At 43.6% G+C, this 23,743-nt stretch overlaps 3 protein-coding genes and 1 long non-coding RNA gene across 6 annotated transcripts in view; 2 read left to right on the top strand and 2 right to left on the bottom strand.

Moving 5' to 3' along the window:
* The window catches only part of fmnl2b (formin-like 2b), a 22,809-nt gene extending 12,428 nt beyond the window's left edge, over positions 1–10,381 (bottom strand). For both annotated transcript variants that reach the window (XM_041978748.1, XM_041978750.1), the window contains exons 1-4: positions 9,841–10,381; positions 6,729–6,812; positions 856–936; positions 337–413 (exon numbers count right to left, since the gene is read on the bottom strand). In XM_041978748.1, coding sequence (XP_041834682.1) covers positions 337–413; positions 856–936; positions 6,729–6,812; positions 9,841–9,957 — 359 coding nt within the window. In that variant the 5' untranslated portion in view covers positions 9,958–10,381. The remainder of the gene's footprint in view (positions 1–336; positions 414–855; positions 937–6,728; positions 6,813–9,840) is intronic.
* Positions 10,382–12,346: 1,965 nt separating this feature from the next.
* Positions 12,347–16,392, top strand: LOC121635590 (cyclin-dependent kinase 5 activator 2-like). 2 transcript variants are annotated; one of them, XM_041978851.1, is made up of 3 exons: positions 12,348–13,303; positions 14,169–14,306; positions 15,745–16,392. In XM_041978851.1, the coding sequence occupies exons 1-3, from the start codon at positions 12,884–12,886 to the stop codon at positions 16,135–16,137; spliced, it is 951 nt and encodes a 316-aa protein (XP_041834785.1). In that variant the 5' UTR covers positions 12,348–12,883; the 3' UTR covers positions 16,138–16,392. The 2 variants fall into 2 exon arrangements, with proteins under 2 accessions (XP_041834786.1, XP_041834785.1); XM_041978852.1 differs by lacking the exon at positions 14,169–14,306 and having other exon boundaries at positions 12,347–13,303.
* Positions 16,393–17,516: 1,124 nt separating this feature from the next.
* The window catches only part of LOC121635643, a 15,521-nt gene continuing 9,294 nt past the window's right edge, over positions 17,517–23,743 (bottom strand). Inside the window, exon 3 of the long non-coding RNA XR_006009502.1 lies at positions 17,517–17,526. This is a non-coding gene — a long non-coding RNA (uncharacterized LOC121635643). The remainder of the gene's footprint in view (positions 17,527–23,743) is intronic.
* The window catches only part of ephx2 (epoxide hydrolase 2, cytoplasmic), a 12,926-nt gene continuing 10,907 nt past the window's right edge, over positions 21,725–23,743 (top strand). Inside the window, exons 1-2 of the mRNA XM_041978784.1 lie at positions 21,725–21,979; positions 22,610–22,822. Coding sequence (XP_041834718.1) covers positions 22,719–22,822 — 104 coding nt within the window. The 5' untranslated portion in view covers positions 21,725–21,979; positions 22,610–22,718. The remainder of the gene's footprint in view (positions 21,980–22,609; positions 22,823–23,743) is intronic.

Below are 23,743 nucleotides of genomic sequence, written 5' to 3'. Positions count from 1 at the left end.
GAGATAGACATGTTAAAGACAGACAGGTTAGAGGCAACCAAGTTAAAGACAGACAGGTTTGGGACAGACAGTATAGAGATAGAGAGGTTAGAGGCAATCAGGTTAGAGACAGACTGGTTAGAGACAGACTGGTTAGAGACAGACTAGTTAGAGGCAGTCAAGTTAGAGGAAGACTAGTTAAGAGGCAGTCAGGTGAGAAGCAGACTATTTAGAGGCAATCAGGTTAGAGACAGACAGGTTAGAAGCAGACAAGTTAGAAACAGACATGTTAGAGACAAAAAGGTTAGAGACAGCAAGGTAAGAGACAGACAGGTGAGTGACAGACAAGTTAAGTACCCAATGTGGTTTGTACGAAGAGAAATCTCAAGTTCTCTGAGCGTCTGTGTTGACTCCTGAACCCTGCGTCTGAATTTCTGTGGACAGACAGATGAGTTAGTGGGACAGGTCAGTGACAGACTAGCCAGTGACAGGCTAAGTACAGATAGTCTAGTCAGCGAAACACAAATTAGAGTCAGACATGTTACAGACTAAAGCCTTGTTGGAGATAGACCAGTCGGAGAAAGACATTTTCAAAAAAGGACCAGTTAGAAACAGGCTAGTTACAGACTAGTCAGCAAAAGAAAGACAAGTTAAAAGAATGACCAGTTAGATACAGACTAGTCACCAAAAGACTACTTAGAGACAGACTTGTTACAGACTAGTCAGCAAAAGATTAGAGATAAACTAGTCAATGAAAGACTAGTCTGTGAAAACTAGTTCTATTCAGACAAGTTAGAGACAGAGACTGGAGAGAATGGTTAGTAATAGCTGGTAAGAGAAAACCTAACCATCTGTCTTCTCTGCTTCCCATCTCACCTTGCGTGTGACGGCCGGGTCGAGGAAGCCTCTCAGTTTCTGGATGTAGGTGTGTGGAGGGTTCTTCACCTGAAACCTCTCCTTTAGACACACACACAGACACACACTTTTACTGAATGGTACTGGACACCTGTCTGAATGTTCTCAGGACTCTGCAGACCAGGTAAACTGTTTACACATCACTGTCAATTTATATTTATTACTAATTTCATTTACTACAAACTTAAGCTGATGAAACCAGTGCCAATGAAACCACTGGAGCATGGAATAATTTCTAGTCTGAATCAGGAAATAATAAGTCTAAGTCTGTCTAGACTCATTAACACCCATTCACCAGTCCTCTTTACCAGGTCTATCTTCTAGTGACCTGACAGCATCACACATCGTTAGGGGAGTTCTAAGAAAAGAGATGGGACGAAGATGATGCTGCTCTTCGGTTTATTGTTTTATTTAAATCTCCATCAGCTGCAGCAAAACTGCATCTATTCTTCCTAAGGTCCGACACAGAGTATGTAGAACATTACCACAAAAGCAGAAGCAAACATAAAGACATAGCACAGAAAGAAGAGAAGAAAAATATAAAACAAAAACAAAATGAAATAAAAGTCATCCTGTATAACACTTACTAAAAATAAAAATGATAAATATTCATACTTTCTATAACTAGCATCAACAAATTCAAACAATGTATAATTATAACTTGAGACAATGACCGATTTTAATAAACATTTATTTATATGATATATATAATATATTTAATAATTAAATAAATATATATGTATCTATTTAAGGGATGTTTCTTTACAAACAAGTTGAATTCTTTTATACTAATGGTGTTGGGGAAGACACAGGTCTGTACATCACCGTCCTTATACAACAGTTTGTCTTTATCTTTGGCTGTAAAAATGACCTCTAACAACACATTTTGTATTATAACTATGATTTTCTGAACTGTAACATAGTTTTTTGTAGAATTTCTGATATGGATGTCACAAGGTTGAAGTAAGCATGTGTTTTTTAATGCTTATAAGGACTCTTTTTATTATCTGGTTTTGATATACTTTTATTTGTATTTATTGCATTTTTTAATCTTGGTTTTATTATTTATTGCATGGATTTTTATTTAGTTTTGATCCAGTTTTAAGTACATGCAAGATCACACACGTTTGGCCTACAGAATGATTGGGAAAATGACTTGCACCTGGAATGGAGTGATGGGCCTATCAGCAGCCAGAGTGAGCAGGGCCCAGAAGATAGTACCCAGAAATAAAGGAGGACCCGTGACAGGAAAACAGCGTGGATACAACAGCGGGTGAAAGAGGTCGGAGGCAGCACAAAGCTAACCCAGCATGTGAACGAGGGAGAGGAACACAGCGGAGACATGGTTACGCTGCGGAGGAAAGAAGGACGGTGTTGCTACGAGCTGGTGTGTAAGTATTGATCAGAGCCTTACCAACACCTGTTAAGGAAAGCCTGTCTTTGCAGATAGAGTGTACTAGCTAGTACTAGTACTTTCTATTTCAGAAGTCCACAGTGGAGTGAAGGATCATGGCAGCGGGGACTGCATGGGCAGAGCTGCTTAATCTGGACCTCTCTTCCTTTTTATAGTAAAGATGTTTTAATCTCCTTGATTTTTTTTTTTTACTTTTTCATGATTGAGCTTATATTCTTTTAATGTAAATGTATTTATTGGTCTTATAACTTTAATGGTTTAAAAGAATAAAAATTCTTCCCATCATTACTTGTTTCCCTCTCTTCGACTTGCTTGTCACACTGAATTTTGGCGTTGTCAGCAGGATCAGTTTAAGAGCAGTTTGGTTGAGTAAGACACAAAATCAAAAGGATGATGATGGTGTCTGTGTACTTGGTGTCCCCTGGCTCCCAAAATTTAAAAGTCCAGAAGATGATTTAAGTTATGAGTAAGAGCAAATTCAGGGGTTGCTTGGTTTCCGAGCGAACAGAGGCTAAAAAAGTTGACACTGTTTTGGGAGCTTTAGCCCAGGAAGTTAAATGGCAAGTCAGTGTTTGAAAGGATGATAAGATTTTTGTATTTTTGGATCATATACCTCTACCCATTTTAAGGTCAGTTCTTTTAGTTGTACACAAAAACCTAAAAGACCCATTCAAGCATTCATTCTTAGGATACGAGAGTTGTATTGCAGGTTGGGGTGGCATGACCCAGATGTCCCCTCTGATACAGGACCTGCTCCTACTGGGACCACTAGCGGGACCATTGGCCCAGGCCCTGAGGGTTTACGCTCACAGGCACCCAGATGAAGACTTTACTGCAGTGAGACAGGAGGCCTTACTGCTGGATGTGGAGCATAGCCGTCACCAGACAGAAGTAAAATGTACAGCAGTAAATGACTCAGTCATTTCCAATGCAATCACAGTAGCCCAGCTGGAAGGAAAGTCTAAAGCAGGAGATCATGGAGGATGTAAAATCCCAGATCAGCAACCTTGAGCAAGAGTTGCTGAAAGACCTCAAATCACTTCTCCAGCCAGCTGCACCTGTGCCCTTACTCCAAACACATGCAAGGAGACATTAAATGCAGCCACAGGTGGAAAGTAAGCAAAGCGATGACCAAGGTAGGCCGTCATTGTAACGGCACTAGACACATGGCTAAGGTTTGTGAGGGTTCAACTGTCATTATTTCTGCTTAGAACTAGACCTCCCTGCTGCTGAGGCCCATGTAGCTGGGATTTTGAGTGCACCAGAGGGAGAAGGGGCCACTAAAGTGTTCATTGACATTGCACAATTATTGGAACACTGGAAGGAGTGAAACTGTCAGGATTGTCTATTTGAGGAACATTATCACCAGGCTAAGCTTGGGCAGAGCCCTGTAAATTTCCAGTTAAGGGAAGTAAATGGTCTTAGAATCCCCTACACTAACTATGCAGTGCTGGATTTCAACATAGACATAAAGATACCAGGAAAAAGAGTGGTGATTGTCAAAGATGAACGCTGTACCCATCCTCTTATTGGTATGAATGTTGTGGATGCCCCGTTTAAACAGCCAAAAACATGCTCTCCCTCTGCAGCAATGGATGAACCATCAACAGTGGAGGGATGCTTTTGCTATCGGCCAGCGTGTCGAGGTTGCCATGGCAGCAGATGGGCTATTAGGGTATGTACGCCAGAGCCCAAACTATATGTTGTGGTAAGTCCAACAATATATAGCCGTACCGATCAAGCTTGGGTACCAGCTCAGGCTCCTTCCCCGCCAGAGAGGTGACGTTCCGCGTCCCTAGATCTAGCTTCTGCAGCCGAAGATCAGACCGCCAAGGTCCCTGCCTTTACCCAACGTCCAACTCACACTGCACGCGACCCCTGTGGCCCCTCCTACAGGTGGTGAGCCCACGGGAGGGGGGCCCTTGTCACCCTTTCGGACGGATCCCAACCGGGCCCCATAGGCAAAGGCCCAGCCACCAGGTCCTAAGTGTCCCACTACCAGGTCTGGCTCCAGAGGGGGACTCCAGTGACCCACGTCCGGGCAAGGGAAACCTGGATCCACTGGTTTGACTCATCATAGGGGTCTATTGAGCCATGCTTTGTCTGGTCCCTCCCATAGAGACCTGTTTGCCTTGGGTGACCCTACCAGGGACATAAAGCCTCAAACAACATAAATCTTAAGATCTTTAGAACATGCCAACTCCTCCACCGCGGTAAGGTGGAGGCTCAGGGAGGAGCAAATTTTACTAACAATTTTACTTAGTACAGGTTAGAAGCTAATTGGATGGCTGTTTACTCCTGAAAACGTTAATTTCTGGTTTTTCGGTAGTGGAATTATCTTCCGTTGTGGTGGACACAGATAGTTGTAAAAAGCTCATGTTCATGATGACAGACGGGAGGAGCAACTTCTTCTGCAACCATTTTTAGTAATCTTCTATCAAGGTTGTCAATGCCGGGTGTTTTCTACTGTCTGTATACTTTATCAAACTAAAATGAACACTGTCTTTTATAATTTAATTTTTTATTATGTTAGACATTAATAATACCAATAGTGGGCATATAATTATTTAATTTATTCATTTTTTTAGATATTTATTTAGATAGCACTCTGTCTGATGGTTGAGTGAGGAAACTGCCACCTACTTCTAAAAATTATGGTGTTTGAGATTTTTTGCTCATTAGTTCCATACTTGCTATCGTTTTTATATCAATAATCCTAATTTCATAATTATTTTTATTCCATTTAATTTTGTAGCAGTTTCTTAATTTATGATATATAATCCAGTCAGACTCGTATCCTGTTAGTGTGGCAGTTTTCTTTGCTCGATCTCTTTGGTTGGGTCATCTAACCAGGGTGTTCGGGTACTTCTGACAGTAAGAGGAGCATGTTCGTCAACTACCGACATCAGACTTTCTTCATATTTGTTCAAAGCTTTGATTGGGTTCCATTCTTTTAAAGTTTCGTCCCAACTTTGGTTTTAATCTCCTTGTTAAAGCGTTTAGTTTTAAACATTTTATCTGATCTTTTGAATAACATCCAGGGTCGTTTTCGGACTTTTTGCTTTCTTTACTACGTCCACCATGTCATGATCACTACAACCAACAGGCACTGAAAATGTTGCGAGACATTCAGGAGTATTAGTGAAAATATGGTCATTACACGTCGAGCTCTTGGAGCCATTACTTCTAAGACATGTCCTAGTAGGTGTATTTATGAGCTGGTGAAGACCACAGGCTGTAGGAGTAATTAAAATTTTGTTTTTTGTGAACAGTTTTGGTCTAACCAATCAATATTAAAGTCTCGAGTTACCTGTATGTCCTTACCCATGACACTGATATAGTTGACCATCTGACATATTTTATCTAAGTACATAGTATTGGCACTAGGCGATCAGTAACAGCTACCCACTAATTTCGGTTTTAGATGAGGAAGATGTATTTGTAGCCAAAGTACTTCAATTTCCAAGTCCATCAAGTCTTCTCTAATGTGTTTTAGGTATACATCCGTACACCCTGGTTAGATCACCATACCAAAAAAAGGCAACCTCACCACCAAATGCATTTTTATCTCTCCTTTATACGGTATTTTGTATCCCTTGATGTTTAAAGCGCCGTCTTCAAATGTGAAGTCTAAGGGTGTTTTAGGTATTGCTAGTATTGCTAGAACTCATCGTCATGTTCTAGAAAGCAGGTGGAGATGATCTGAGCTTTGTGACATGGTGCATTATCCTGCTGGAAGTAGCATCAGAAGATGCTCCACTGTGGTCATAAAGGGATGGACATGGTCAACAACAATACTCAGGTAGGCTGTGCTGGTTAAACCAGGCCACGTTGGTACTAAGGAGCCCAAAGTGGGCCAAGAAGATATCCCCCCATCATCACACCAGCAGCAGCCTGAAGCGTTGATCCAAGGCAGGATGGATCCATGTTTTCATGATGTTTCCAGCAGATTCTGAGCCTAGAATCTGAATGTGGAGCTGAAATGGAGACTCATCAGACCAGCAACGTTTCTCCATCTTCTGTTGTCCAGTGTTGGTGAGTCTGTGTGAATTGTAGCCTCAGTTTCTGGTTCTTAGCTGACAGGAGGCACCCGGTGTGTCTTCTGCTGCTGTAGCCCATCTGCTTCCAGGCTGGACGTGTTGTGTGTTCTGCAGACCTTGGTTAGAACCAGTACTTACTGGACTTCGTGTTGTCTTCCTATCATCTCCAACCAGTCTAACCATAGTCCTCTGACCTCTGACATCAACCAGTGGATATTTTCTCTTCTTCAGACCATTCTCTGTAAACCCCGAGCTGAAGCATCACGTGACTCTTCTGCAGTCATGTGACATGCTTCAAATCTCAGTGTTTTCTATTATTGATAAAGTCCTTCTTACTCAGGCAGCAGTAGATTCAAGCTCAACAACTTAACAGCACCAACCTGGTCGCAGATCAGCTCCCACTTCTTCTCGTTGTCATAAGAACGCAGCAGGCGCACCTTATCAGGTGGGAGGTTCATTGAATTCTGAAACACAGAGGGAACATTTTCAGACTCTAAACCGTGAAGCTCTGTGTGACTGAGTAGCCAGGAAGAACCCAGGAAGAACCCAGGAACCCAACCTTTCAGGCCTGCACAGCCCTTTTCCCTCCAAAACCACCACAAGTTGAGAAATTGACTCTTTCATCTTAATTTCCAATTTATCCTTAGGTATTTCACGGTGATTGGACAAATGTTTGTTTGGGTTACATGTTTAGCCAGAGCTGACCCAAGGCACAGTCATGGCCAGACAAGGCAAAAGTTTGGATAGATTTATAGATGAGGCAAAAGTTCGGATAGATTTGTCATCAACCCAGAACTGCTTGGATCTGATGGAGATTGAACTTTCATTTATGCACCTTATTTTACATTTAATCCTCCTCCAAGCCTCCCACTCCTCCCAGTACGTAACAATAAACTGGAACTGTGTTTAAATAAACTTCAACTTGAGCTATATGTGCACGCCACATATGATGGTCCATGAGCCAGACCTACACAGCTACCAAGTAGGTTTTCACCTACAGTGTTTTTGGATCTGGTCCCCTGAGCCCAGACTGGAACAGATTGATCCAACTCTGGAACCTAGGACCCAACGTGGACTAACCTGGACCATCTTTCCAGACATCTTTAACTCAGCCAACTTTCACTGAACCCAGATTCACATTAGACCCAGTCAGTGTCTGGACCAGGACCTGGCTGACGCTGCAAGATCCATGCAGATCTTACAGTCACCCTAGACCAGATACACAGGAGCAGGTCAAGTTAAACCTGGACCTGTATAAAAACCTGGAGTCTGCAGATTTATTAGGTTGACCTCATTCAGCTGGAACCAGTCATTTAAACTGGATTAAAGATCAGACCTGAGATTAATAATAATAATAATAATAGTAATAATAGGATATGTGTGTGTGTATGAATATACATGTTTGTATTTCAACTGCTTTAATGATAGTAAATCTGCACAACTTGTGTAAACTATGACATGTGGTGTGTGTAATAAATAGTGGTGTGTGTAACAAATAGTGGTGTGTGTAGTAAATAGTGGTGTGTGTGTAAAGAGTATAAAATTTTCCCCCTCATATAATAATTAATCCACTTGTTGTGTTCATACTTTCCTTCATTTAAGTTGGTTGTATGTTTATTTAATGATTTACTTTCTTTCTAGTAGACTGTACTAACATGGGACCTGTACCTACTGTAGTCTACCCAAACCCTGTAGTCCGCATCAGACCTGTAAATACAGTAGTCTACTAAACCCTGTAGTCCGCATCAGACCTGTAACTACTGTAGTCTACCAAACCCTGTAGTCCGCATCAGACCTGTTACTACTGTAGTCTACCAAACCCTGTAGTCCGCATCAGACCTGTTACTACTGTAGTCTACCAAACCCTGTAGTCCGCATCAGACCTGTAACTACTGTAGTCTACCAAACCCTGTAGTCCGCATCAGACCTGTAACTACTGTAGTCTACCAAACCCTGTAGTCCGCATCAGACCTGTAACTACTGTAGTCTACAAAACCCTGTAGTCCGCATCAGACCTGTAACTACTGTAGTCTACCAAACCCTGTAGTCCGCATCAGACCTGTAACTACTGTAGTCTACCAAACCCTGTAGTCCGCATCAGACCTGTAACTACTGTAGTCTACCAAACCCTGTAGTCCGCATCAGACCTGTTACTACTGTAGTCTACCAAACCCTGTAGTCCGCATCAGACCTGTAAATACTGTAGTCTACTAAACCCTGTAGTCCGCATCAGACCTGTAACTACTGTAGTCTACCAAACCCTGTAGTCCGCATCAGACCTGTAACTACTGTAGTCTACCAAACCCTGTAGTCCGCATCAGACCTGTAAATACTGTAGTCTACTAAACCCTGTAGTCCGCATCAGACCTGTAACTACTGTAGTCTACCAAACCCTGTAGTCCGCATCAGACCTGTAACTACTGTAGTCTACCAAACCCTGTAGTCCGCATCAGACCTGTAACTACTGTAGTCTACCAAACCCTGTAGTCCGCATCAGACCTGTTACTACTGTAGTCTACCAAACCCTGTAGTCCGCATCAGACCTGTAACTACTGTAGTCTACCAAACCCTGTAGTCCGCATCAGACCTGTAACTACTACTGTAGTCTACCAAACCCTGTAGTCCTCATCAGACCTGTTACTACTGTAGTCTACCAAACCCTGTAGTCCGCATCAGACCTGTAAATACTGTAGTCTACCAAACCCTGTAGTCCGCATCAGACCTGTAATTACTGTAGTCTACCAAACCCTGTAGTCCGCATCAGACCTGTAACTACTGTAGTCTACCAAACCCTGTAGTCCGCATCAGACCTGTAACTACTGTAGTCTACTAAACCCTGTAGTCCGCATCAGACCTGTAACTACTGTAGTCTACCAAACCTTGTAGTCCGCATCAGACCTGTAAATACTGTAGTCTACCAAACCCTGTAGTCCGCATCAGACCTGTAACTACTGTAGTCTACTAAACCCTGTAGTCCGCATCAGACCTGTAACTACTGTAGTCTACCAAACCCTGTAGTCCGCATCAGACCTGTAACTACTGTAGTCTACCAAACCCTGTAGTCCGCATCAGACCTGTAAATACTGTAGTCTACTAAACCCTGTAGTCCGCATCAGACCTGTAACTACTGTAGTCTACCAAACCCTGTAGTCCGCATCAGACCTGTAAATACTGTAGTCTACTAAACCCTGTAGTCCGCATCAGACCTGTAACTACTGTAGTCTACCAAACCCTGTAGTCCGCATCAGACATGTAACTACTGTAGTCTACCAAACCCTGTAGTCCGCATCAGACCTGTAACTACTGTAGTCTACCAAACCCTGTAGTCCGCATCAGACCTGTAACTACTGTAGTCTACCCAACCCTGTAGTCCGCATCAGACTTGAAGCATCCCTGAATCCATTTGGTGTTTTTGAACACACGAACATGTCTCCGTTCTGGATGCAGTGTGTGTGTTTCTACGGTGTGTGTGTTTGCGTGGTGGGCACTTACCAAGGCGATGGAAAACCTCTCCTCCAGCTCAGTAGGGTCCGGCATTGGGAGCCGAACCGGGGCGGCTCTGGACCGGATCACAGCCAGCTGGCTCTCCATGCTCTCTGTGTTCCCCATCCTTCACACACACACACCAAACACGCCAACCCAAGAGCGACACACGCAGCAAACACACCCACCACAGCAGCACACGCCTAGACACACCGCAGCAGGAACATGTGGTCGGCCATCACTGAGGACGGCGTTGGGCTGCTGAAGGCCGGTCTCTGACAGACGATGAAGATCCCCTCCGCCTCCCTGTCTCTCTCCCTACCTCTTTGTCTCTCACCCTCGCTGCTGCTGATGATGCTGCTGATCCAGATGAAGCCTCTCTCCGTCTCCGTGTTATTGTGTATGTGCTGGTGTGAAATGTGTGTGTCACAGATCAGCCGGTTAATCCTCCTCCTCCTCTCCTCCCCCACACCAAGAAAGAAAGAGAGAGTCGGCCTCCCCCTCTTTGTCTCTCTCTCCCACAGCTGCACTCTTTGTGTAGCTCGCTCGACCCTCCCTCCTCAGACAATGAACCTTCTGCTGCCACAGGCTCCGCCCCCACACGGGGGGGGGGGTCAGTCACTGACTGAGAAAGAGAGCAGCCTGATTATGAATCAGCTGTTTTCATTCATCTCAATCAATAAATGGTATTGATCACACATATCTCTGTGTGTGTCCTAAATACATGTTTTACTGCACATGCTCAGTACGTCTAACTTCTTTATCAGAACTGAACACGTTAAACCTTCATCTTCATCCTCCTCATCACTGTGATGGACGGCTCCCTCTGGAGGAGAGTCTGTGAGCTACAGAAACACATCTTCATCTTCATCCTCCTCATCACTGTGATGAACAGCTCCCTCTGGAGGAGACTACAGGATAACATCTGCAGTCATACAGTTTATTCCAACTCAAAACCGGAGAAAGGTTGCCACGGTGATTCAACCCGATCAGAAGAGAACCCGCTGATCAGGGTCTGATCCTGATCCCTGGTTCTGGTTCAGTACAAACATCTACATGTACATGTCAGACGTCACAGGGTACCATGGTCTGTTATGAGTACTGGTTCTGTATGAGTACTTCTTCTGTATGAGTACTGGTTCTGTATGAGTACTGGTTCTGTATTGTACTGGTTCTGTATGAGTACTGGTCCTGTATGAGTACTGGTTCTGTATTGTACTGGTTCTGTATGAGTACTGGTCCTGTATGAGTACTGGTCCTGTATGAGTACTGGTTCTGTATGAGTACTGGTCCTGTATGAGTACTTCTTCTGTATGAGTACTGGTTCTGTATGAGTACTGGTTCTGTATGAGTACTGGTTCTGTATTGTACTGGGTCTGTATGAGTACTGGTCCTGTATGAGTACTGGTTCTGTATTGTACTGGTTCTGTATGAGTACTGGTCCTGTATGAGTACTGGTTCTGTATGAGTACTGGTTCTGTATTGTACTGGTTCTGTATGAGTACTGGTCCTGTATGAGTACTGGTTCTGTATTGTACTGGTTCTGTATGAGTACTGGTCCTGTATGAGTACTGGTTCTGTATGAGTACTGGTCCTGTATGAGTACTTCTTCTGTATGAGTACTGGTTCTGTATGAGTACTGGTTCTGTATTGTACTGGGTCTGTATGAGTACTGGTCCTGTATGAGTACTGGTTCTGTATTGTACTGGTTCTGTATGAGTACTGGTCCTGTATGAGTACTGGTTCTGTATGAATACTGGTCCTGTATGAGTACTTCTTCTGTATGAGTACTGGTTCTGTATGAGTACTGGTTCTGTATTGTACTGGTTCTGTATGAGTACTAATCCTGTATGAGTACTGGTTCTGTATTGTACTGGTTCTGTATGAGTACTAATCCTGTATGAGTACTGGTCCTGTATGAGTACTGGTTCTGTATTGTACTGGTCCTGTATGAGTACTGGTTCTGTATTGTACTGGTTCTGTATTGTACTGGTTCTGTATGAGTACTGGTTCTGTATTGTACTGGGTCTGTATGAGTACTGGTTCTGTATTGTACTGGTTCTGTATGAGTACTGGTTCTGTATGAGTACTGGTTCTGTATTGTACTGGTTCTGTATGAGTACTGGTCCTGTATGAGTACTGGTTCTGTATTGTACTGGTTCTGTATGAGTACTGGTCCTGTATGAGTACTGGTTCTGTATTGTACTGGGTCTGTATGAGTACTGGTTCTGTATTGTACTGGTTCTGTATTGTACTGGTTCTGTGTGAGTACTGGTTCTGTATTGTACTGGTTCTGTATGAGTACTGGTTCTGTATGAGCACTGGTTCTGTATTGTACTGGTTCTGTGTGAGTACTGGTTCTGTATTGTACTGGTTCTGTGTGAGTACTGGTTCTGTATGAGTACTGGTTCTGTATGAGTACTGGTTCTGTATTGTACTGGTTCTGTATGAGTACTGGTTCTGTATTGTACTGGTTCTGTATTGTACTGGTTCTGTATTGTACTGGTTCTGTACTGTACTGGTTTACATGTTCTCTTCGGTGGGTAATGTGCTGAATGTTGTTGGATCTGATTCTGACCAGTTGGACAGGATAGAACCGAGTTCTGATTCACCTGTTCAGATGTTGCCAGGTGTTCAAACCAGATGTTCCAGTCTGTCCTGAGAAAACATCTCCCTAGGTGTCAGATGTCCAGATGCATTGTGGGTAATGAGGCTTTTCATGAACTTAGTTTCGTTGCACCGTCAAAGAGTTTCAGCACCAAGGACAGAGTCTGGATGAGCGGCATCCCCAAAGCCACGTGGTGGACACAGGTGGACAGACGGGTGGACAGGTAGACAGACACACAGATGAACAGTCAGACAGGTGAACAGACAGACAAGTGGACAGACAGACAGGTGTGTGTAGTTGCAGAATGTCTCTGTGCTCGGGGATAGATTTCTGATTTTCCACGTGCTAACGGTCTCGCGCTTTGACTGGACAGACATCCAGACGGACAGATTCTCATCCTCTGTAGCTGCAGAGAGGCTCGCGCCGCTCGGTCCAGGTGTCGTCATGGGAACCGTGCTGTCTCTGTCTCCGGGCTTGCGGAAAGCTGCCGTCGCTCGCGGCCCGGAGAAAGCCTCCAAGCTTGTGGCGCAGAACCCTTTGGAGGCACGCGACAAGGAGGAGGAGGAGGAAGACGGTAAGAAGAAGAAGCAGCGGCACGCGGTGCTGCTGCACGCGCTCAGCTGGAAAGAACGGCTCGTAGCCGCGCGAGCCAAGAGGAAGGGACGGAAGAAGGTGAAACCTGCCGTGTCCGATCCCGGTCACATCCAGCTAGAAGAAAAGGAGAAGACGGCCACCGACAGCCGACACAGAGCGCTGAAAGGCGGCCACAGAAACGGACCCATCCCGGTGCCTGTCCCGACCGTCCCGGAGCAGAAGAAGAGGGGCAGGCCGGAGCTGATTTCACCGCGGAGGGTGGTGGTGCAGGTCGGTGCTGAGTGGTGTGTTCACATCAAACGAAAATTGTTTTATATCTGAAAACAAATGTTCAGTCATCCACCTGGTCACCTGGTCACGTGCCTTTATTAAAGGTCGGGAAGATGGTGACCCAAATCTACCCTGAGAAACTGGTTCAGAGAAAATCCAGTTTTTCTGTCTTAAAATGTTTTAAAAATCTGTGAATACACACACACACACACACACACACACAAAAGAACAAATTTTATTTAAAACAGGTTTAAACAAACTTTATTTAAAATAGTTGTTAACAAACTTTATTTAAAATAAATCTAAAGAATTATTTAATACAGGTGTGAACAAACTTTATTTAAAATAGTTGTTAACAAACTTTATTTAAAATAAATCTAAAGAATTATTTAATACAGGTGTGAACAAACTTTATTTAAACTAAGTGTGAAAAAACTTGATTAAAAACAGGTTTGAACAAACTTTATTTAAACTAAGTGTGAAAAAACTTGATTAAAAACAGGTTTGAACAAACTTTATTTAAACTAAGTGTGAAAAAACTTGATTAAAAACAGGTTTGAACAAACTTTATTTAAACTAAGTGTGAAAAAACTTGATTAAAAACAGGTTTGAACAAACTTTATTTAAACTAAGTGTGAAAAAACTTGATTAAAAACAGGTTTGAACAAACTTGATTTTAAGCCGGTGTGATTTTTTTTCTGGTTCTCAAAACTTTTTACTGTAAAAAACGAAGCCCGTGACGTGGAGAGAAAAACTGAGGTAAACATGTCCTCCTCTTTTCCCCTCCTCTCCTCTCCCTCTTCCTGTTCTCTTCTCCTCTTCCTCTCCTACTCCTCCTCCTACCCCATCTCTCTTCCTCCTGCAGGCCTCCACAGGTGAGCTCCTTCGCTGTCTCTCTGACTTTGTGTGTCGTCGTTGTGTCAAACTCAAGCAGCTGTCGTCCAATCAGATCGTCCTCTGGTTCAGAAATGTTGACCGAGCGCTGCTGGTGCAGGGCTGGCAGGTCAGTGTTTCTTTTAAATCAAATCCAATCCAATCAAATATCATTTATAAAGCACTTTTCCTACATAAGTAGCACAAAGTGCTTTACATAAAAATGCAGACAAAAACAATGCTTGCAAATAGAAAAGAATATAAAACAGCAATATAAAAGCGACCACAGAGGCTGCCACCATGGGGACAGCCCAGGTCCGGACCGGCTGGGGCCTTGCACTGCACAGGGCTCAGAGTTGTTATCCATGTGAAAATTAAAACCACCAGTTATTAAAATTCTGTGGAAGATAAAAGATCAGAACATTTCTGAATTAAAGAGGAGGGGGGCTTGGGTGGTCTATAAATTGTAATACATAAAACAGACATGTTGCTAAGAGTGAAATGTAGAGTATTTATTTATCTGGATCGGTTTAGTTAAAATTGAACTGTGAGCAATGAAGCAATTCCACTGCTTTCCTGGTCACAAATAAAAAATGAAAAATTGGAGGTGAAGCCTTGGTGAGAACCACTGCTGTGTCAGTTCCAAGGTTTCCGTTAAAAAGAGACAGTCAGTCTTGTTTTCTAAAATCTTATCGTACAGGCGTTGCGACTAAGTGTCCAGCTAAAACCATCACTGTCTTTTCTGAATGGAGCAGTCGGTCCAAATAAAACGTTTCTGACGCTGGTTTTAAGAAGACTAAAAAGCATTAGGTGGCGGCCTCCAGCAGGTCCCCAGTTCTTCTTGAGAGCCCAGACCCTGGTCCATGGAGTGAAGCTAGTCAGGGCTTTGGGTTTAGCTCCAAGCTGGTGCCAGTGGTCATCACTGGGCTCCTGTGAAACTCCAGCAGTGGAATAAGCAAATGGAGCAGGCCTGACGGCATCCATGCAGCAGCAGCTACAGGTGGCGCAGTGGTCTGGCCAACCAGAGAGCCATCAGTGGAGGACAGACTGGAGTGCATCGGCCAGAAGGGATCACCGGCCCAAGGTGGAGGAGTATCCGTGGAGTTTGGTAGTGTGTCAGCTAGCTGGGCGCTAGGGGCTGGAGCTTGAGTTTGGCCAAGGTTTGTAAGGGCTGGATACCCTCTGCTCAAATTTGGCAACCATTTTACTGAGGATGCCACATACCTGGACAGAGAGGTAAGTGGAGCCATAGTTTTGAGTGCTAGAGTCTGACCAATAAAGACCTTTCTGTTAAAATCACAGTTAAAAAAGTAGCCTACAGTCCTAAAATAAAACTTTAAATTAAGGTCATATCTTACAGATTTGGCAGAGCCTCTCACGATACCAACAAAATGCAGAAACGCCACCATTGTGTTTGTTTCATCTGCCCCACCAGCCTGGTCTTTCTGTACCTTGTCTCTGTAGTACTCAGAGCGATTTACTGCCTCTTTAGCTGTCTGTAGTATTACTGTGTCTCATCTCTGCACTTTTCTGGCATACTCAGGACTACTGTCTCTTGTCCCCTCCAGGACCAGTGCTTCATCAGCCCCACCAGCTTGGTCTTTGTGTACCTGCTGTGCAGGAATGTGGTGGATGAGGACACAGCCTCAGAGCAGGAGCTCCATGCCACCTTTCTCACCTGTCTCTACCTGGCCTACTCGTACCTGGGCAACGAGATCTCATACCCGCTGAAGCCGTTTCTGGTGGAGTCCAGCCGCGACGTCTTCTGGGAGCGAGCTCTGGAGGTCATTGAGCATCTGAGCGCCGATATGCTGCGGATCAACATAGAACCTCAGTTCTTCACCGAGGTTTTCCAGGACCTGAAGAGGCAGGCCGTGGGGCAGGGGAGGGACGGGAACCAGGAGGAGGGGGCAGGTAAAACTGTAAAGAAAGAGAAGGAAGCAGATGATCTGGATCGTTAAGAACAGGGACCGTTAATGAGACTCAATCTGACATGGTCTGAATGTACCTGCTGCACCTGCAGTCTTCTGCACTGGTTACCATGGTAACCTAAGATGAGCTCACCTCAACTGCATGCTGACTAACTGTATCTCCTGACTGTACTATAGTGGATGTTGACAAGTTCCCATGGCAACTGCACATATGATAAGCTGCCTTATTATTAGTAGTGAAGAATGTGTGATGAAAAGAGACATCAGACACAGAAAACAAACAAAAACAGCTGTTTCAGATGAATCCTGAGCAGAGGGACAGAATCCCACTGATGACACAGCAGGAAAATCTGTGCTGACTCAGCATTTCATGACAGGCTGATGCAGTTTGAGTCTGCTGGAGCAGAGATGATCATAATGTCCCCCAGTGGTGGTCAGTGGTATTACACTTTCCTCCTCCGTGACGCCCTGTCTTTTACATACAGTCCATGGTTCCATGATGGCGACCCGTCAGTCCTTATCAGATCTGAAGCTGCAGCGTTTCTCTGTTTCTCACTCAGCAGCAGGTCATGTGACCGGTTGATCAGCTGATGTTTTCTGTTTCTGTTGTCTGGAGTTAAATGTAAAGCACTGAAGTGATCTGTGTGGAAACATGGACATAAACAAGAGGAGTTACCATGGTGTCTGTCGTCTCTTTTTCTTGTCATCACTCAGGTGATCTGATCATGAACTCTTGTATCACCATGGCAACAGATGCAGGTTCATTTGTGAGATCAGAGATGAAGACAGGCTCCACCTCCTCACCAATCAGTTCTCCTAGAAAATGATGAATGAAAAAGGCATGGGTGTGTGGAGTAGGAGACTTTGTGGGTCATGGTTCTCTCCAACCATCACTGATGTCTGGATTTTCAGATGAAAGAAACAGAAACGTTGACACTGAGATCATTGAATTGGAACTTTTCTCATCCTTCTTGCTTCAGCTGCAACAGATGTGTTGGAATACACGACTGAGATTGGTCCTTTGCTGTCAACTCCGGGACACGTTGGACGGACTACATCTCTCGGCTGGCCTGGGAACGCCTCGGGATCCCTCCGGATGAGCTGGTGAATGTGGCCGGGGAGAGGGAAGTCTGGGTTTCCCTGCTTAGGCAGCTGCCCCCGCGACCCCACTCCGGATAAGCGGCAGAAAATGGATGGATGGACACTACCACCAACTTTGTTGCTCTAAAACAAAAAAGGAAAAGAACAAAATCTTATTTAGAGAAATGCAGGTTATCAATGAAGAATCTGCTCGAAGGATTAAATCTGAGGCATACCTGTACCTGGTGCATCAGTGTGTAGGAACCAGATTTAGCCAAATGCCCGTAAGACAGGAAAATGTGTTGTCACTTCTGAATTCATAACAACTGATATTTAATTCTGAATTTTCCTCAAAAGAATAATCAGCTGGTGAATCAGCCTTCATGTTCTGCTGGTCCATCGTCCACTTACGGTAGATCTCTGGTCCCAGAAACATCTGGGCATGTCTTCTACAGCAGGGGTGGCCAACGTCGGTCCTCAAGAGCCACAATCCAGCAGGTTTTCCATGCATCCTGCACCAACACACCTGACTCAAATTAAATGGATCCAACAGCCTATAAGGATCTCCACAATGACTCATTAGTTTGAGTCAGGCGTGTCAGTGCAGGGTGCATGGAAAACCTGCAGGACTGTGGCTCTCGAGGACCGACGTTGGCCACCCCTGTTCTACAGGCTTGTACTGATGGATTTGCAAACTCATGGCTTTGCAGATCTGAGAACAGACCAGAAGTTTAATTGGACCTTCCATGTAGTAACAAGCAGTGTGTTCTGGATCTTCATATGTAGCTTTTCCATCTGAAGGAAAGATCCAGCTGTGAAGTAAACTGCGGCAGATAGTTGCAGACTGTCTACTGGGAGCTTCTTTCACAGGCGGCTCTGCCATTTTCTACTGTGTGGAAAGTCTGGACATGCTTGACAGGACGAGTTTCCAAAAGAGAGCTTTCAACAACAAAGTGATCTCACTGAAAAGACCAAGCAGCAGGTCGATGTAAAACTACACCAAATAAAAAGTAATCCCAGGTAATGTACATAAAAAAACATTATCTCAGTTCTGAGGGCTGAGGGAGTCTCCAGGATCGTAAGTTTCTGAAAAAAATGTGGTCGGCACCGTCGTCTTCTTCTTCCTCCTCCAACTCGATGCGCTGCCTTTTTGCTGGTCTCATTCCTGATGTTGATGCTTGACTAAGGTCCACCCCTTGATGCAGAACGGGTTCCTTGTTTCAACAGCTGGCCTTCCAACATGTATCACCAAATGATGTCAAAGGTTTCTCACCAAAGGCTCGCTGAGCAGGATTCTGCTGGTTTTACTGTATGTTTTATGTTGTTTTATTGGAATTTGGACTGCAGCTGTCTTGGCCAGAGATTTTGTAATCTCTGTGATACTTACCTAAAATAAAAGTTACATAAACAAAATCCCAACCCAGGGCTTGGCAAGCAGGAAGTCAATCCCTGGTTTCAGGTCTATGTGAACCTGCTCTGCACTCTGGGCCGTGAGGGTCTACCAGACTCACCATAAGTCCACAGGCCTGGTGGTGACAGCCCTGACTGAAAGGAGTTTTCTCTCAGACCATGATCATTATGGAGGGGAAGCAGCTGCAGAGTAGCTCCGACGCTGCCTCGAGCATGTGACTGTCCGGGTCTCAGGTGGATTAATGTGACCTCTTCCTGGGCTCAATCCCAAACTGCTCTGAACGCACTCCGGTTGCTCTTCTCGTGGAGGCTCCGCCATATTAAGAGCCGTCCCAAACCACGCAGTGTGGAGGGCTGTTCAGCAACGCTCCCCAGTTTACAGCTGGTGCGATGGCGAAATGGAGGAAACAGCCTGCAAATATGAGTTCTGCATGCATCCTGCACGTTTGTCCCACTGACAAAAATCACTGAAGGTCTAAGAAGATAAAACCAAACTAGCAGATCTGTTGTTGGTGCTGATGTTTAGTTTGATGGAAGCACAATTAGCAGCGTTCATTTCTTTGACTGGAAAGGTCAAAAGGTGATGAGGTTGAAAGACTAGTGCTCGTTGGTTGGTTAAAACGTACAGAAAACTCCTAAGGTTGATTCTGGCTCCATTTTTATTTATTTATTTTTTATTGAGCAAATATAAATACACACTCTCAGAGAGTTAGGAATACAGTGTTAGGAAGGTTCTTCCCAACATCAAACACCAGTAAACCTTCAGTCAAAAAGAAGACAGAGTTATACTTAGTGCATACAATTTTACTTTGAAAGGAGCATTTTTACACAGCACAAGGCATTATAACAGGAGGCTCACAAAGTCCTTCCCTCAAACACTTCAGGATCACAGAAGAGTCAGGCTTCAGCATTTTCCACTAAAGATAAGATAGGAAGCATTAGAGGCATGGGTAGGTTAGCGGCTGGCCTTCTTTCATGAACCATCGCGTCTTTGATCTCTTCCAAGGCCTCGACCTTCTGTACTTTCAGACTAAAGCATGAAACCAGCACAAAAATGCTGCTGAGTACACTTTCTAAATCTTCATATGCTTGTTATATGAAAACATATTGATCATGAACTATTTACACGATTCTTCTTACATACAGTTTTTATCATCTGCTGAAACATCCAGTGAAGTTCATATGGTAATTTTCTGTAGCTGATTTAGTTCTTATGTTCTTTTGCCAGAGGTGTCACTGGATGGTGTGTAAATATCAGCTGATGCTCATTGAGCTAAAACAGGCGCGCAACAGGAAGATCTACGTTTCAGTCTCCGCTGCCGGGATGAGGGAATTACACCAAACAGCCTCAGCATTAAGAACCTGGTCCGAATCCAATCCCTCATGAGGAATTCCTTTTAGCCATGGAGTTAGCGTGTGAAAAATTACAGGACCAAGGAGAAAAAGCAGAACTACGAAATGAAATAGCAGGCAACCCTTCAATCTGCCAAATTACCACCAAGAAACATAAGCAGAGAAGAAGCGGAGGCCATTTATACACTAAAAAATAACACAGACATTACCATCCTCCTGGCAGACAAACTACCATGATACTGGAATCAGGACAATTTGAAAAGCAAATGAAAGACATGATAAAACACGTCTGAGATCCTAAAAAAAAGATCCAACAGAAACCAAAAAGAACAAACTGTTGAAACCGCTAACATGTCAGATAGGCTCATGATAAAACTAAGTGATAACATGAGATTTTAAACATGCTCCCACTTTCTCACATCTTTAAACACTAAACTGCTTTTACAAAACTTCTGACAACTGCTGCAAACATGAACTATCACCTGAAAACAGTTTTATCTGTGCTCCAAACCAAACAGTGTTATCAATTCATGCCCCGAGTATGTCAAAACGTAGAACACCACTGAGCAGTGACAGTCTGGACAACGTTGGGCTGACTCAGCATATAACAGAGCGCACACACATTAAAGGTCACACTCTAGATTTACTGGTGTGGAAGGGTTTGGACGTTTCTAACCAGGTCTTCTCGTTAACACCTTCCCTGTCAGGGGCTTCAACCAATGAGCTTGTTGCTAGTTTACTGCTAACATGCTAAATATTATGTATGCTACTGCTCCTATTAAGGTGAAAGTTGTCTCTGGAAGGAAAAAGTCTCCATGGAGAAATTCCACACTGGTGAAAAATAGAGTCGGAAAGCCGAGCACAGACGGAGAAAAACAAATCTACAGGTTCATTATGACATGTATAAAGAGAAACTTCACTCTTATAATTTACACCTGAGGAATGCAGAAAGGGCTGCAATGAGTTCGCCAAATTCTTCACAGAAAAATCCAGAATATCAGACCAGCAGTTGGTTCATTAACAGCAGGTTCAGGAGACATACTGGTCCATGAAAACCAGTTTAACCACCATGACAAAGTTTAAAGTGGACTCCAGATACAGTTCTGCATAGGGCTACCTAAAGGCTGGAGCCGGCCCTGGTAATACAGATTTATTTTTTTAAACCTCTTAAGCCCCAGGGTTTTTGGAGGTGTAGTTCGCCTGAACAAACCTACCCAAATTAAAACAATAACTAATAACAATAACTGTAATTTTCAGATCAATATACATAACCTTTGTCTCAATGGATAGGTAAGTCCCTATGGAATATAAATCCAGTGTCAGAAACATTGTGAATGTTCATATGCCTGTGCAAATTGTGGTAAACCATAGGTAAAATTTTTTTTTTTTTTTTTTACACAGATGAAAACATCATGACAGAAATCATTCTGTGCATAAAGATACCACTGCATGCATTCAGCAACTCCTTGACTACAACTGTACAAAGTGTCATGAGAACAGAACAAAACTCATAGTTTTTATGCAGGTTTTAGTGTGGATAGGACCAGGCGGATACGCAAACTGTGCCAAATTGTGCTGTGTCTGTATTTCCTCCAGAGCTTCTAACACGGTGTATTTGGTTTTTTTGTAATTTCTTGGACATGTTTATGGCTTTTATCCTTCGTTCTAAATGGATAAAAAGTCAAAATGAAGCAAAGAAATGAACGCTGTTCCATATTCGCTCTTTCCGGTGCGTCCGCGTGCGTAACTGCAGCAAAATGGCAACGATGCTCCTTTGTTTACGTGCAAGCATTTAGCTATACCTAACAGATAAAGCCTCGTTCAAGTGTAAGATATCGTTGGAAAGCTTGTAAGATGTAGAATTTGACCAAACTTTATTTAACTGCCAAGACCCACAACAAGACAACAACATGGCTGTGAATGGGAGCAAATGAAATGTTAGCGCATGACGCAGTTTCACCATTATGGATTACTACGCTGAGTTTTGGTCGAAGAACAGTGTGGATAGACTGAAAATGACCACAAAAAGGTAAGGAAATAAAATAAAATATGTGGCTGTTTGTGAGAATAGCTTTGGGATTTGGTGTATTTGGTGATAAACATGCTGTCTGATAAGGCTGCTGTGATATGTGAAGGTTAGCTTTGTGTTTGTTTTGAGACTGAGGTGAGGTGCTTGGTGAATATCTTTTTATGCTTGGTATCATATGAAAGTGCAGCTTTTCTAGCTTCATTTGATACCCAATATGTTGGGGTGGAGTGAACGGATCACGCGTTGTGTTGCATTTTGTTTCGGGTGTTACTGGTTATGGTGGCGCTGTTGTTTGTGGCATACGTATTTTAAAGTTGTTATTAAACAAATTCTTTGTTGACTAAATGCACTTGGAGAGTTGATTTAGTGGCATTAGGTATTCTTCTTTCAGACACATTATAAATAAAATGTCCTTACATCACTAAAGTAACTTTTCTACACACATGAACTTGTGTTTACACCTGTTGGACCCACCGGTGGCTCCGTCGGGTTTAAGAGGTTAATGATTATTATGAATTGATTGGAGGTGAACTTTCTGGTTTCCATCAAATGAAGCGTAAAGAAGTCTAAAGACAGTTTTCTGTGTGAACTCGGGTCTTTTCTGGGTCAAACGTGCTCCTGCGTGTTAAGTGGGCGGGCCTTCAGCGGGAGCACGTGCAAAGGGGAAAGTTTACATTCCTGAAGGGATCCGGAGCTGCAGAGACTCTGCAGAGAAACACTTCCTGTCAGATCGGGCGAGATGGCGGAGAAGAAGGCAGTCTTGTTCAACTTCTGGGGTGTTGTGGTCCCCTCCAGACCTGATACAGTTCTACACAAAGTGGAGGAGCTGCACAACCTTCCCAGGTGAGACGTGGCCTGTTTACAGACCTCTGGTCACTAAATAACCTCCTGCAGGCTGTGACCTAGAAAACTTTGTGCTTGTGATTCTTATCAACAGTTTCTGGCTTCATCTTCTCACTAGTTTTCTAACCCTGGAACATCTGTCCAGGACTTGTAGGACTGGTGTAAACTGTTCCAGACGTCTGCAGCAGGGAAACTAACATTGATCCCAAGCTTCACTTTAATGATAATAATAATAAAATTTAGATCCAGAACAGTTTGATAAAGAAGAGGCAGTTGTTTTTCTGTCTTCCGATCCAGCATCATGACGGTCTGGCTGCTGTGTTGGGCTGAACAAATGGGTTTTACCGAGAGAAGGGGCTGAAAATGGAAGAATTTTATTTGTGTATAGTTGAGTTTACATTTTAATGCTGACAGGAGAACAAAAGAAAGGATAAGGACAAAAGCGGGATAGTAGAAAGTGTGATACGTTATAGCAGCAATCATTGTTATGACATGAAACTACACCCACTGTCGTTATTTAAACACAAGTTTTTGCACTTTCCACTTTCCCATAGATGCCATTTAACAAACACGTCATATAAATACAGAAAGAGTAACACAAGATTTCTTTATTAAAAGGATCATGCAAAGCCACATTAGAACATGAACTCTGAAGTTACACAGAGCTCTACAACAAACAAGTTGAGCCACGACACACAATGAAGTTTGTGGAACCAGTGAAGGCTGGACTGGATGAACCCAGCTTAGTTATTAATCCTGGTTATTGTGTAAAAGGCTCCAGACTTTTCTGGAACCTTTCTGGGTGTATTTGATGACTTGTTCTTCACTGCTCTGGGGTTAGAAGTTAATGAATGATCGCTGCTTTGCCTGTGGAATGAAGACAGTAGCTTCCTCAGGTGTTGCAGACCCGTCTGACTGAGA

The sequence above is a fragment of the Melanotaenia boesemani genome, chromosome 24 (genome assembly GCF_017639745.1).
Source record: "Melanotaenia boesemani isolate fMelBoe1 chromosome 24, fMelBoe1.pri, whole genome shotgun sequence".
In the NCBI taxonomy this organism is placed as follows: domain Eukaryota; kingdom Metazoa; phylum Chordata; class Actinopteri; order Atheriniformes; family Melanotaeniidae; genus Melanotaenia; species Melanotaenia boesemani.
Note: the sequence above shows the minus strand (reverse complement) of the source record. Positions and strands in the feature narration are given on the sequence as shown.